Raw genomic sequence first — 14681 nt, forward strand, 5'->3', positions numbered from 1 at the left:
TATATGCTAAAGATGCATAGACTCAGAAATAGGGATGATCCAGGGCAGCACACCCTACAGTCACAATGGAGGAAGCCAGACACCCAGATGGTGAGTCTACAAACACTGGGAGGAACCAGCCAAGACTCAGTGCCCTAATCCTGGAACAGAACTCAGCATTCTGCAGGTCACATGGAGAGGAGACATAACTAATCATCATTGAAAGGTAGTATGGAGTACTGTCAATAACATCACCAAAGGCAGGGAGACCTCTCTGTCAATTCTTCCTTAGACTTTCACTAGGAATAATACCTGGGAAAGGTATTTAATCTCTCTCATCCTCAGTTTCCTTATATGAAAAAGGAGCCCACTTCACACGTTGTTGTGAGGGACAAATGGGATAATCATATATATGAAGGCCTTTGCCAACCTTAACAGGTAATATTCACTGTTATTATACTCAATAGCATACTTTCAGACTGGTAACTCCATTAAAATCTGCCCCCAAAACTCAGGGACTCCCTGAGGGAAGGAATACTATCTTCCCAATAAATCAAGGGCTCCCTGAGAAGAATGTGAGGAAAGGGGGAATGGGATCTTCCCCATATCTTTCCTCCAGAATGAAGTCTCCCTGGTTATTTTGTCAGACCTAAAAATTCTAGGTTCAACAAACATTTAGGAAAGAAGACAGGTGTTTGGCATGAAACCAGCCCATTTCTGGGCCACCTAGACAATACCTGAGGATGATGGTGCTCTGAGGTTCCCTGCCCTCACCACAGACTCTGTTTCACTTCCTCTCATACCTTCTAAGCAGGAAAAGCTTTAGACCTCATAACAGACATTGTAGGTGACAATAAGAACAGGGCAGGGCTTCAGCAGAGCCAACCCCAGTATGGGTGGAGAGAGAGGGAAGGAGCCATGATATATACACAAGAGGCCTGAGTTCCCATTTAGGCCATGCCTGGGACACAGGACAAGGTGTCTAAACCCTCCCACAGCTGAGGTGTGGGTGACAAGAAGACAGGTAGCCACCTTCTGAAGATCATGGAGTGTCAGAGGAGAAGGAGATGGTTCTCTTCAGCCTGGCTTCTCATTCTAGAGGTATTTGCTTTGAGACAGACCCAGGCAGGTAAGTCTAGAGGGAAAGACATCAGGTAGAGAGGAGAGAGAGACCATGGAGACTTGATTGTGATAGGGGAAGTCAGTCACTATATTCAAGAGGCTTCAGGAAAGCTAGGTATTCAGTCAATAAGTATTTACTAAACAATTTGTACACTCTGACTAATGTTGTATGTGCTAAAGATACTAAAAAATACAACAAACAAAACTCAGTCCCTGCCTCCAAGGAGCTCACACTCTAATGGGGCAGATAGCAAGTAAATAAAAAGATGCCTACAGGATGCATGCAAAGTAGAGGAAGTAGAGGATGGTAATTTTGGAGAGGAAAGCTCTGGTAATTCTGGTCACCAAGAAAGGCTTCCTGAAGATGGCATTTTATCTGAGACTTGAAGGAATCCAAGGAAGCCAGGATGTGGAGAGAAGGATAGAGAACATTCCAGGAACAGGGAACAGTTGAAACAAAGGGGGTGGGGGGAAGGTAGAGTGCAGGTGTGGGGAAGTCAGGAAGCTGATCTTGAGTAGGAAAATGAGTGGAGGGGAGTCAAGTGTAAGACTCTCAGCTGGAATGGCAGGAAGTATACATGTTCTGAAAGGTTTAAAGGACAAGCAAAAAACTTTATCCTGGAGATAAAAGAGACATTTTAGAGTTTATTAACAAGGAGAGTGAGATAGAACAATGCTTTAGGAAAATCATGTTGGCAGCTGAGGGGAAGGTGGATGGAAGAAGGGAGAGGCTTGAGGTAGGGAGACCAGTGAGGGGCCTATTGTAGGTGAAAAGTAAGAGGGTCCAAACTAGGTTCGAGGTGGTGTGAGTGAAGATGATGGTATGTAGAGGAGAACAATGAGGGATCTGAAAGGTTACAGAGTCCAACCTTATCCTTTTACAAATTTGGAAACTGAGACCTGGAGAGGTTATATAACTTTCCCAAAATTACACAATTAATATTAGAAATAGGATTCAAACCTATTTCTTCTGATTCCAAAGTCAATGTTTTTTTTCTGCTATTCCACATAAATTCTCTACGCTGTGACAGGAACTTGCATGCTTGGAAATAAATAGTCATCACATGTATAAGTAAATACAAATTAATTCTTATTATGGCAGGGCACTATCAGCTGCAGGGACTAGGAAAAATCTTGTAGGAGGTGGAGTTGGAGCTGTAGTTTAGAGAAAGTTGGGCATTCTCAAAGTTGGAAGCAATGAAGGCTCACATTCCAGGTTGGGCAGACAAGTGTCAGCAAAAATCCACAAGATGGAATATTCGATGTGAAGATCGGTCAGAAGGCGCGTTTGACTGTGATGCTGAATGCATTAAGGGGAAGGCTATAAAATATTTCCCGAAAGGAGAACTGGACTTAGACAATGAGTGGTTTTAAATGTCATTAGTTGGAAAAAATGTGTATTTTGTCCTGGAGGCCTTAAGGGGTCACTAGAGTTATTTAGGGAAAGAGAGTGATGAGTTTTAGGAATAGAAAATGGGAAGGTCAGGGGGAGACTGACTGGAGAGGAAGAGAACTAAAGAAGGGAAACTAATTAGGAGGAAACTGCAAAAGTCCAGGTGAGAGCGGATGAGGGTTAGGACTAGGGTAGGAGTTGAGTAAATGGAGAGAAAGAATTGAATTTGAGAGAAGTTGTAGAGGTGGAATCAGTAGGATTTGGCCACTGGTCAGACATTGGGGAGGAGGGAGAGAGGGAAAACTGAAGGATGAATCTGAGATTACAAACCAGAGTCGTTGGAATATTAGTGGCGTTCTTGACAGAAATGGAAAGTTAGGAAGACAAGTTGGCTTAGGAGGAAAGATAATGAGTTCAGTTTATGACATGTGTTTCAGCTACCCATAGGCAAAATCTAATTGGAGATGTCCAAAAGAAATGGCGTTTTTTTTTTCAAATAAGCATTTATTAAGCTCCTACTCTCTGCCTTGCACTGTGGTAAGTGCTTTACAAATGTTTCATTTTATCATCACAAGAACCCTGAGAGGCAGGTTCAAAATTGTGCCAATTTTATGGATAAGCAAACGGAAGAGTTTATGTGACTGGCCCAGGGTTGCACAGCCTAAGTGTGTGCTTGCTGGATTTCAACTCCAGTCTTCCTGAGTATAATCACACTATTCTATCCACTGCATTATATAGCTGGTGATGCTTTGCGAGAGAGAGAGAGAGAGAGAGAGAGAGAGAGAGAGAGAGAGAGAGAGAGAGTTCAGTATTTAAATTTTGGGATCATTTGTATAGTTCCCCTTACAGAAGATGGGGGCAGAGGAAGGGCAAAGGAATGAATTAGAGGAAACACTGGTCTTCTGGTAACCTGAAACACCATATTCTCTTCTTCACTTTTTTCCAATGATTCAGCTCACCACAAATATGTGGGTCAGTTCACTGCTGTGGACACACCCTACTCTCTCTTGGAAGTAAGTGGAATTAACTTCATTGATGATGTTGAACTGGTATCCTACAACAATGTACAGCAGCAAATTATTGTAAAGATACCCTGGGCCTCCAAAGTACTGGGAGTCAATTACTTCACTGAGATGCGTGATTTATTGGTGGACCATGAGCAATATCTCCACTGGATGATGCACCACTTAGCAAAGAATGGTACTAATGATAACAGTAAGTCAGATGTACTCATTTCCCCTGTTCCTCTTTTCATCATTGTCTATTCCTTTTCCAAGTCCAATAGATCCATCCCCAGTAGATCATACCACTGAAATGGATGTCCTTGTCCCAGTCCATTGTTATTTGCTGACCTGGAGAAAGAGCATTAAAGAATCCATCCTTGGGGTGGCCAGGTAGCACAGTGAGTAAGAGCTCCGGCTCCAGTGTTGGGATGACCTGGGGATCAAATCCGGGCTCAGACACTTAGCACCACACCCAGAAATAACTGGCTGTGTAACCTTGAGAAAGTTACTTAACCCCGATTGCTTAGGGGAGGCCAGGTGGCTCAGCGAGTAAGAGCACCGGATCCAGTGTCGGGATGACCTGGGGATCAAATCTGGGCTCAGACACTCAGCACCACACCCAGAAATAACTGGCCATGTAACCTTGAGCAAGTTACTTAACCCTGATTGCTTTAAAAAAAAAAAGAATCCATCCTTGAGCCTTAGGCTTTATTCACTAGGTTCAATATCCTGGGTCACCATATCTTTCTATAGTCTTTCTAAGACACACTTCTTCCTCCATCCCAAGAACTTTCACTATTCTCCAAACTTTCTTAATCAGTAAACCTGAACCCAGAGGCTTGCAGTTTTATGCCCATGTTTAGACCTTCTGTTTAGGGATGGGCTGCAGTTGATCCTAGTTACTGGTCTTCCTTTCTTCACTAGTCCCAGAAGAGCCCACCCCAATGTCTCTTCACAGGAAACCACACAGGGCAATTCTTTGCAGAATGTGAAATAGACAATGGCATCAAGGTAAAAAGCTTCATCCATTTAATTTGGGATGGAGAGGAATATTACAGGATAGATGAAGAAACTGGGCACTGGGAGAACTTAAAGCCTGAATTCATGAAGTACCAGAATATTCTGGATAGCCCCTTCTGGACAGATAAAAGAAAACGCTACATGACCAAATATTGTGTTGACCTGATGAGGAAAATCGTTGGGTACAAAAGCATAAAGGATAATGGTGAGTGTTTGCTTCTTCCCATCTCTTCCCAGGAAGTCTAGCTCACCCCCACCATTCTGTATATTAACTGGAGCCCTAGAGAAACCTGCAGGATCCATAGCGTCTGACCAAAGTGCCAACTTACAATGGGGAAATCAGAGAATGTGAAAAAGCTTGGGGTTCTTTCTTTTTCTCCTTCTTTCTTTGTTCTTCCTTTCTTTTCTCTTTTCCTTTTTTCTGTTTCTTTTTCACTTGCCATCCTTCTTTCTTTCCTACTTTTCTTCCTTTTTTTCTCTATCTTTTTGTCCTTCTTTCCTCTGTTTTATTTTTCTACTTTTTCTTCTCTTTCCTTCTTTCTCTTTACCCTGTCCTTTTTCTTCCCTCCTTCCTCACTTTCCTCTTTTCTTTTTTCTCTTTCTTCCTTCATCTTTCTGTCTTTCCTTGCATCTTTCTATATTTCTTTTGCTTCAGTTAAGCTCCTCCTGCCTGCCTCATCAAGACATTAGCATTATCCTAGAAGCTCAAAGGCTATGACAGCTGAATAATACTCTGCTTTGTCCTACCAAGCTGGAAAAACTTTATGTATAACCCCCAAAATGATGGTCTTTGTTCCTGCTGTCTAGTGAGAGATCTAGCCAAATTTAGAACATCATGACCAGGAATTTGGTCATGAGGTACTGTTTCATTTTTATTTGTTAGTTTTGGGAGGTCAATGACAGAAACACATGAAGGATAGCCTAGAAGCATAGGTGGTCTGCAGTCTTCATCATTAGAAGGACCCCCACTGATGAAATCATGAATCATATGTATATTGACCTGTTGAAAAATATTCTGTTCTTAATCCATCATAGCAGACCAAACGACTTGAAGATAGTTCAGAAACTCTGTAACCAGTGTTTACCTAGCACTCTTATAGCTATCCAAGGAGATGAAAAGAGGTATAAAATATCATGCTACTCTCAATGACTTGGTCTATTAGGGCCAACAGGTCAGAGAATGCTACATTAAGGAGACTGGAACATCAATGAAAGTAGAGAAAAGTGAAGCATCAAACATTCACTGAGATAGTGACATAAGGTCTTCTTTCTTGATCTCTGCTCCCAGTGCCCCCTGAGGTGACTGTAGCCCACCATGTCAATCCAAAAGGCAGCACCATTCTCTCCTGCACAGCCACAAGCTTCTACCCTCAGTCCATCCTGCTGCATTGGGAGAAGAATGGGAAGCTGGGTGTATGGGGAAAGGAGACTTCCAGTGGCATCCTGCCCAATATGGATAACACCTTCTACCTCCAAGTTACCTTAGAGCTCCCACCAGAGGACTCGGGGATGGGTTATACTTGTGTGGTGGAACACATTGAGCTGAAGAATCCTGCTGTATATTCAGGTCAGTGCTTCAACCAGGCATTCTCATCACATTCCCAGGAGACCAGGTCCTAGAGTGTAGTTTCATTCCTTTCCTCCTTCTTTCACTGAATGCAAACCCACTTGCATTCTATCCTTTCTCCCTATAGTCCCTGAAAAGCCCACAATGCAGAAGCCTTCAACCCTGACACTGGGCATTATATTGGCTGTCATTCTACTGCTAAGCTGTGCTGGGGCCTTCATAGCATGGAAGAAGATGAAAGAAGGTATGAACGTAATGAAAGAGAGGTGACAGAAAGGTATTGGATGGGGAGCCCTCAAGGGGCCAGGAAATGCTATTATAGCAACCTCAATAACTTGTCTTAGGAAAATGTTTTGAGAAGAGAATCCCAGAATCTCAGGATCACAGTGAGACACAAAATCTATGCAGTCTAAACCATTCCTGGTCAAAAAACTCCTCAATAACAAACATCCTAGGCAAATCAACTTCTCCAAGCCTCAGTTTGCTCATCTGTAAAAGGGGGGTAATAATAGCACTTACCTCATAGTAATATGATTCATATAAAGGGCCAGTCAAATTTTGAAGTGCTATGCAAATGTCAGTAATTATTATTGATCATAGTTATTATTGCTGATCTTTAATTAATTAGTAATATAGTTGGAGACTACTTTGGCCTTTTTTTTCTGTCATAACAAGACCAAGTAACATTGTTGAGTTATATTAAGTTTTCAGTATACTAAATGTCCTATATCTTTTTCCCCCACAAAGCACTGGGTATATATGTGTACTAATATGTCTTATAGTTACTGCTATTTTTAATTCAACTATTAGACATTTACTTATATTGCAATCTGATCCAATCCAATCTAATAAACATTTGTCAAGGGATGATCTACAAGGGTTGTGTAATGGGAATGTAAATTTTAAAGATCTTCCCTGCCCCTAGGCTAAAGTGCACCTGCAGCCTGGGGTGCGAGGCTTGTTTTTCAGTTGATACTTTTTGATTGGTCAGTGGGTCCAAAAGGTTGTTACATTCTCTGAGCCAGGAGAAGGCTATATAAGCCCTGATGTGTAGCTTTGTTTTGGGGCTCACTTTGAGAAGTGTTCTGTGATTTGATCTGGATTCTGGGAAGCCGTTGTCCAGAACCCCCCGGCTTTGAAAAACCCAGATGTTGAAACCCAGATGTTGATTTGGTATGGATGTAGTGGTTGGACAGTTTGGAAAGCTGTCTACTTGATCTGTTTCTGTCTTCATAATTCTGTCTGTATACTTTGAAATTCAGGGTGCTGACCTTTTCCCCCTGAACAAGGTAAAGGATATATGTCTGACTGATTAAAGTAAGCTTGTTAACCCATTTTGAGTTGCTTTCCTTTATCAAAGTAGATGCAAGAACCTGTGCTAGCAGCCACCCTGGGAACGCTGGGGTGCTTGCTGCTACAGGTTTCTAGACCCTTGTAACACAAAGACAAAAGAAAAAATAGTCCCTGCTCTCATGGAGATTTCCTTCTATTACAATGACACAATTATGTGAAACTCCTATGAAATTTTATCTTATTACATTCTGTCTTTTGTTCTGCCCTTTTGAGACCTTTATGGATCTGATTTGGCCATTGGCTTTATTTATAGTCATCCAATGCTGTTAGCCACCCCTCCTGGCTTTGAGCAATCTCCCAAAGTGATTAACATGCCATCTGTTGCTCCATCCAAGGCATCACAAACCATGGTGACTCTTAGTGATCAAACTGCCTTTGCTAGATGCTCACAAATCAGTCAGTCATACCTTCAACTCATTACCACAAATATTTTAAAGTACTTGTTATTATCAAAGTAAGAGGAAGCATGATAGAGACCCTGTCTTCAATTTAGGAAGATCTGGATTCAAGTCTTACCTGTGACGCATATTGATTGAGTAACCCTGAACAAGTCATTCTAAGATCCCCAGGAAACTCTAAGACATAATTGTAGAGGGTTCAAATTTTCACTGGTAGAGAGAGTTCCTCACTGGGATTTTCCTTCACCCTTAACGGTAAGGGTCTGGACCACACACAAGAAAAAAGGCAGAGAGGGAGTGATTGCATCCTTTGTTAATGTTTAGTAGAATTGTATTGATAATTGAAGTTCAGTTCATTGACTTCACTCGTATGAGGTGTCCATGGCCTTCCCTTAAAAAAATTGGTAATATGTCCATTTAAAGACTAGTAGGTCCTCTTTTATTCACCATTATTTTTAAGAGATCACTGTCAGTGACTTGGCAACAAGTCATCAAGATTACTTTGTTTGTTTTTAGTACTATGAGATGTTCTTAATCCAAGTCTGGTGACTTAAGTTTATTAAGATACTCAGAAACTCTTTAATTGCCATCTTACATAGGCTTCCATTCTTTGTAGGCCATTTCTGTGCCTCATCTCCTTATTCTAATACCATTTTTCTTGGTAGACCCAACAGAAACATTTTCATATCATTTGAAGTTATAATTACATTTTTATGGCCATTTGTTCACAATAGAAATATGCTCTACAGATTTGAATAACGTGACATTTCACTGGATTCTTTATTCACACTAATTGGGACCAAGCTGTAGTTCTGCTTTCTCTTACTATCATTCCATTCATTCTGAGAAATGGTCCCTTTGTCAAATTGGTTTTTAAAAGTAGAAAGCTCTTTATGCTTGTGCTGAGCATTCATCATCAGTTTCAGCTCACTGACACTAAAATTATCCTTATTTGACATAGGTTTTTTGTATTTACTTTTAGTTGCCAGATTCTTCCATTTTTGATAAATGTCTTTGGAAAAGCTAAATGGGGAGATGATTAACCTGTGTAGCCATGTTGAACTTTTAAACATCTTCTCTCCTTTTCTCCTTTATTATAATTATGTTTTAGAGTGTATTTCTTCTATCTTGATTGAATTTTCCTAATAGAATTGTGGGGCAAGGGGATGCTATTATTTCTCTAAAAGCTTTGACATTCACTATCTAAAAATCTATGATGCCATCAGAAATGGTCTCACTTTCAATTCTTTATCTATCATGAATGCGAGAAAGGTGTTGTCACTGCCTCTTAAGATCCTCATCAATTTTACTTCAATAATCAATTTCTTATTTATTGCTCAGAATCAGGGCTACAGAACAGGTTCCCTTGACCTTTGAAAGAAGTTATACATGGAGGAGTGGCAGGAGGTATCACTAAAGGAATCATTGACATCAAAGAGATCACAGCTCCTTCAAAGTATATCATCATTATTCAACACATGATTGCTCTTTTGATTAAAATGCCAGAATCATTTTTGCTTAGAGAGAACCACAGTCTTGTGGCCTCAATGCTTCAGTCATGATAATGATAATTCAACAAAGAAGAGTCCGAGGATTTTGATGACATAAGTTTTTGTAAAAAAAAAAAAAAGAATTATGTTAAGCTGAAAATATGACCAAACTTGGCTCGGGGGAGCAGATAATTAAAAATATTTGCCTCGTTTCTTAAGCAAGTTGGGGACTACAGTTACACTGAATATCAGATGCAATGAAACATCAAAAAAGAAAGAAAAAATTTGTCAGTAAGGCAAGAAATTCTTATGTGCTGTGATTTTAGACGATCTCCAATATTTTTCCTGATAAAGTCCCCCATCAGTAGCATATCATGACAGTGTATCACATTCATATTCTATTTCTCAAATACATTACCTATTTACTGTTTCTGACTGTATGGTCTAGAGTATTTTCCCACTGTGATACTCTGTGTTTCTCCCACCATTAGCCATCACCCTTATGCTCCCAAGCTCCCTCCCAATTGTGAATTTCGTAAGACTGTGTGTTATAAATTTTATTTTTTCTCTTTAAATTAGATTTAGCTTCTAGTGCAGATATGAACCACATCCCTCCAAATCTCAGTGATATCACAATATTCATAAGATTTAGAATTCATAGAAATTTTAGGAATACTCTAGTGCATTTTAAATATTGAGTAAATTGGGAGTGGCTAGGTGGTACAGTGAACAGACCACCAGCCCTGGAATCAGGAGGACCTGAGTTCAAATCCAGGCTCAAAAACTTGACACACTTACTAGCCCTGTGACCTCGGGCAAGTCACTTAACCCCAAATGCCCTGCCCTCCCCCCTCCAAAAAAGACCAAATAACCCCTATTTAAATATTGAGTAAACTTGGAAAGAGAAAGTGACTGACCCGGGGAAAAAAGGAATAAATAACAGGTCTAGCATTAGGACAATTTTTTTACTCAAAATCCAGAGTTCTTTACAGTAAAATGTTGATAAGGTCTAATTTGCTTCCTTGTAAATACATGGTTTTCCTGACAGAAGAAATTCCAGAACTCTTATCTCCTTTGTCTCTACTTTTTCCATGAGGATGGTGAATGGCTAGGTTGGTCATGGAAATATAAAAAGAGGATTACCTAGAGACCTTTTCCCACAGGTTTAACAAGTCAGCTAGAAGTATCTTCTTCTCTCATAGTGATACACATTAATATCTCTAATCGTTTATGTCATATTTAACACACTCGAACACAGCCATATAAGAACACTGATTTTATTTCTTTTCTTCTTAAATGTTGTCTCCTATAAAACATTGTATATTCTATGTACTAGATCATATCTACTACTATGCAGTTTCTGAATGATTGGGGAAATATATGTTGGCATTTTTCTCCTTCCCACTCCAATTTCCACTTGAAGTTCCTTTGATTTGATCCCCCAAACTCCAAGCAACTGCATTTCACAGACCTATTTAAACATAATCCATTCTTAGTCAAGAGCCCATTATTTCTATATCTAGAGATGAGACCCAGAAATACAAATCTTGTACTGTCAGTTTCTTTTCTCAAGTAGTAGAAATGAAAATGCTTGTGTACTAAGGATAATCTGAGATGTTTATCTTAGAGGAGAGAAGGGTTAGGTAGGACTTGATATTATTCCTATTCATGACACACAGGAGAGGATCTGACTTGTTCTTTTCTCCAGAAGAGAGAAAGAAGTAGCAGCAATGAGTAAAAGTTACAGAGATGCAAGTTTAGTTTCCTCATAAGGAAATCTTCCTAAATTAGAGCTGTTTAAAAGGGGAGTGGGCTAACTCAGGAGGCAGTGAGTTCAGCTTTGCTGAGGTCTCCAAGAAGAAGTTGCAAAACTGCTTGGCAAAAATTTTGTCAAAAGAAATTCAGTTCATGTAAGGGCTGAACTAGATAGTCCCTATTGTTACTTCCAGATTTAAGATTCCATGAGCACATAGACCCATGGAGTCTTCAGTTTCTGGATGAGTATGTCTTGGTCTTAATAAACTACTCTATCTAGATCTCAAACCTCTAGCCATGGTGTTATTGATATCATGCACTGATGAGCTAATCCTTATCATACATATATGGCATAAAATGAGCTATTATTATTTTTCCATGGAAATCCTGTTATCATGTCACATTGGGTTCTGGAGGTGACCTGGAGTTCCTAGAGGTTATTAAAGAAGGGTGTAAGCTCTGCCAAGTTCCACCCAGCTGGAAAGCCCCAAGTATGGCCCCCATAATATTCTGTGCTTCTGTTCTCTGAGTTCTATTCTAGATAAAAGTGGAGTGTCCCATCACCAAGAGAACTGGTGATGATTTCCTTTGGCCTCAGCAATTCATGAAAAGTCCATCTACTAAGGCAGGGAGAGACTGTCCTCTGCATCAGTGTAGAGGGTACCCATTTGATATAAGGGATTGTTATTGTTACTTTTTTGTCTTCAATGAAAACCATATAGAAATAACCTTGGGAACAATTAGCAAGAATATATTATTCTCTTATAATGAACACTCTGTGGAACACTACAGAAGTGACTAAAATAGCTACAATTTATAGTTGAATGAAGATATTAGGGTATCAGTTCATCTCCTGGAAGTTCACTGAGGGTATACTTAGCATGACTCCAACAACAAGTAATACGACAGGAAGGACAGGCACCTCATCCTGCTCCCACTTAATTTCCATCTCCTTTTCAAGGCCTCTATAGTTTCCTAGCTTCTCATTCCATATACCTTAGAAACTACCATGTGGCATAATGACATCTATTGGAATATTATTTAGTTGTTTATGAATCAATGTTATTTCCAGGCAATTGTGGATAATCATTTAATCTGTGGTCATGCATTCGAATACTATTTATAGGTTGCGTTCTCAAGGATCTTTTGAGATCTCTGCTTTCAGTATGTGGATTTTATCATTTGGCTGTTCATGAAAAAAGGGAGATTCTGATGGTCCCATTGTTGGTGTTGTGGTTTTCTTGTTCTCATCTTTTCGAGTGGGGCTCAGGGAGAAATGGTCTTGAGACAAGTCACTATCCTATTATCTTCCATTATTATTATTGTTGCTTCTGTTATTGGTATTATAATTATTGTGAGAAATTTGGGGGCAAAGGGCACTTTTAGGAAAGTGTTTAAGGGAGAGTTTATTGGACATTGCCCACAGTGACAGGAAAAGCATACAAGACAAATGGGTTTCTAAATCTGAGGAACCCTGGTCAGATTTAGGAGTTCAGGTTCTGAGGTCAGGGTGGCCCTGCTTGGAGACAGGAAGACAAATGAAATGACTTCTCAAGTGATTCACCTGCCTGTGCATCCTCTGAAAATTTCTCTACTTGTTTGGAAGAATGTATGAACTTCAATGGGAATGCAGAGGATAGTGGGGAGGGAATGAAATTGGATGGGAAAAGCAACCTCGAGGTCTTTGTTTACAGGTTCAACAGGTCAGCTGCAAGGATCTTTTCCTTCTACTGCTTCTCCTACTCTTCCACCACAGTAGAGGAATGGAATATGCCAAGGAGAGGACTCCAGGCAAGTTAATCACTATCTTCTTTGGAGTTTCCTGCACAATAGTCTTAATGCTTTCCCTGGTTCATCTCTCTACCAGAATGATTATTGTCTTTTTACATGGCAGCCAAGGCAGAATTCTTCGAAATGTAATACGTTATGAACATCTAATTTTGAAACATTATTATACATTTCATTTTAAATAGCATGCACAAAATAAAATCATTTACACTTAATAAGAAATTCATTTGTATAATATGCCTATAAAATGCATTAGTTTATTCTTGATTCATTTCTGTTCCACAAGCATTTTAAAGGCCCCCATGTAGCTCAATTAACAAAGCATTAGACCTGGAGTCAAGAACAAATGAGTTCAAATCCAGCCCTTGACACTTTTGCCTCATTTTCTTTCATTGTGAAGTGGAGATAATAATGGCACCTGCCTCCAAGTTATTGTGAAGATCAAAAAATCTATTTGTGAAGTGCTTTGAAAACTTTAAAGTGTTTTATAAATGCTAGCTATTCTTATGATTGTTATTTATCGCATTCCTACTATGCACGAGGTATCTAGAAAATAAATACAAAAAAGGAAATTCCTTGTCCTCAAGACTCTTACTTTGCATTACGGAGGGTGGAGCAAAGTATACATGCAATACTAAAAGAAAAATTCATACAAAGTACTTTTTCATGTTTTTTTATCTAGGTTTGTATTTTTCCCTTAGCTGCCATTGTCCCCCTCCGCTAATGTCCTCTGTTGATGCCTCATTGTAGCATTGGTGATCTAGGCTTCTCTAAGCTTTGCCAGTAGAGCAGAAACACTGGCAGGTCCTCCCAAGCTCAATAAGGTCCATTTATGGGACGAGATGACTGTTCTCCCAACACTAATCAAACTGAATTCATAAATATTCACTACCAGGTTGTCCAGTAGCATAAGCAAATTACGTCTTAATTCACTGAGACATAGTGGTTTGTGTCGGTGAAGGGCCCACCCACAAAAGCAAATCACAAACCCTTCAATTATTTAAGAATAGTTTTAATCAACATACTCTACTATGCTTACTTAGGGTTCTTGTTTGTAAACTATTCACCCATCCTAGAGTTTTACAGTGGTGATTAGGCATGGGACTCAAATATGCACATATGTTCCTTATACATTTTATATGTTCAGCATTTATCTTTTATATTTTATGCACCTGTTTCAAATCTGATCTTAATAATTGTTGGTTGTTTTGAAAAAGTTTGTAATTTTATACAATAAATTCTCCAGCTTTCAATCTGCTCTAATGTCTAATAATTTAAAAGGAATTGGTTTTGTATAATTGAGATAAATATACTATTCTCTTTTCTTCTAAGCTGTTCAAGATTCTTTCTCATATTTTTAATTCAATGATCCAGAAGAAAGCAAGGATTAAAATTTATGTCTCACCATATTATTCTCCCAACAACACTAATAAACTCGGGAATCTTTCCTCTAGTTTTCACTTGTCTACATTTTTATTCAACACTAATATTTTACCAGTGTTTGGTTCTGTTTCTGATATTCCATGTTAGTAAAGACAACAATTGAAATTGAAGGAACAAAGTCCTTTCTTTGGTTATCATAAGGACTTTTCTATGTATTTTAGCAGGTGGAGGATATTGGAGTAGAAATAAACCTTAGTCTGATTTCTTTCCTTGCCCTCTCACCAACCATGTCTCCCTTCTCCCCCACTTCTCATGAAGCATCCATCACTCTCCCCCAAATCATACTGGGTTTGTGACTTGAGGTGAGAAAACTTCAGTCTAAAGAAGTATAGAAACAAACTGCATGGACTCTAAGTCTTGGTTTATGTC

The 14681-nt window shown here is 39.4% G+C and overlaps 1 protein-coding gene across 1 annotated transcript; it reads left to right on the forward strand.

Annotated features, from left to right (window-relative positions):
• Window positions 1–937: 937 nt before the first annotated feature.
• On the forward strand, window positions 938–14152 carry LOC138144786 (zinc-alpha-2-glycoprotein-like). Its single transcript, XM_069066213.1, has 6 exons — window positions 938–1108; window positions 3449–3709; window positions 4457–4723; window positions 5807–6085; window positions 6213–6329; window positions 12776–14152. Exons 1-6 carry the CDS (start codon window positions 1024–1026, stop codon window positions 12838–12840), a joined length of 1074 nt encoding a protein of 357 aa, XP_068922314.1. The 5' UTR covers window positions 938–1023; the 3' UTR covers window positions 12841–14152.
• The last annotated feature ends 529 nt before the right edge of the window (window positions 14153–14681 follow it).

The sequence above is a fragment of the Petaurus breviceps genome, unplaced genomic scaffold (genome assembly GCF_028583685.1).
Source record: "Petaurus breviceps papuanus isolate PSGF00001 unplaced genomic scaffold, PetGlider_PUasm1.0 139, whole genome shotgun sequence".
NCBI lineage: Eukaryota > Metazoa > Chordata > Mammalia > Diprotodontia > Petauridae > Petaurus > Petaurus breviceps.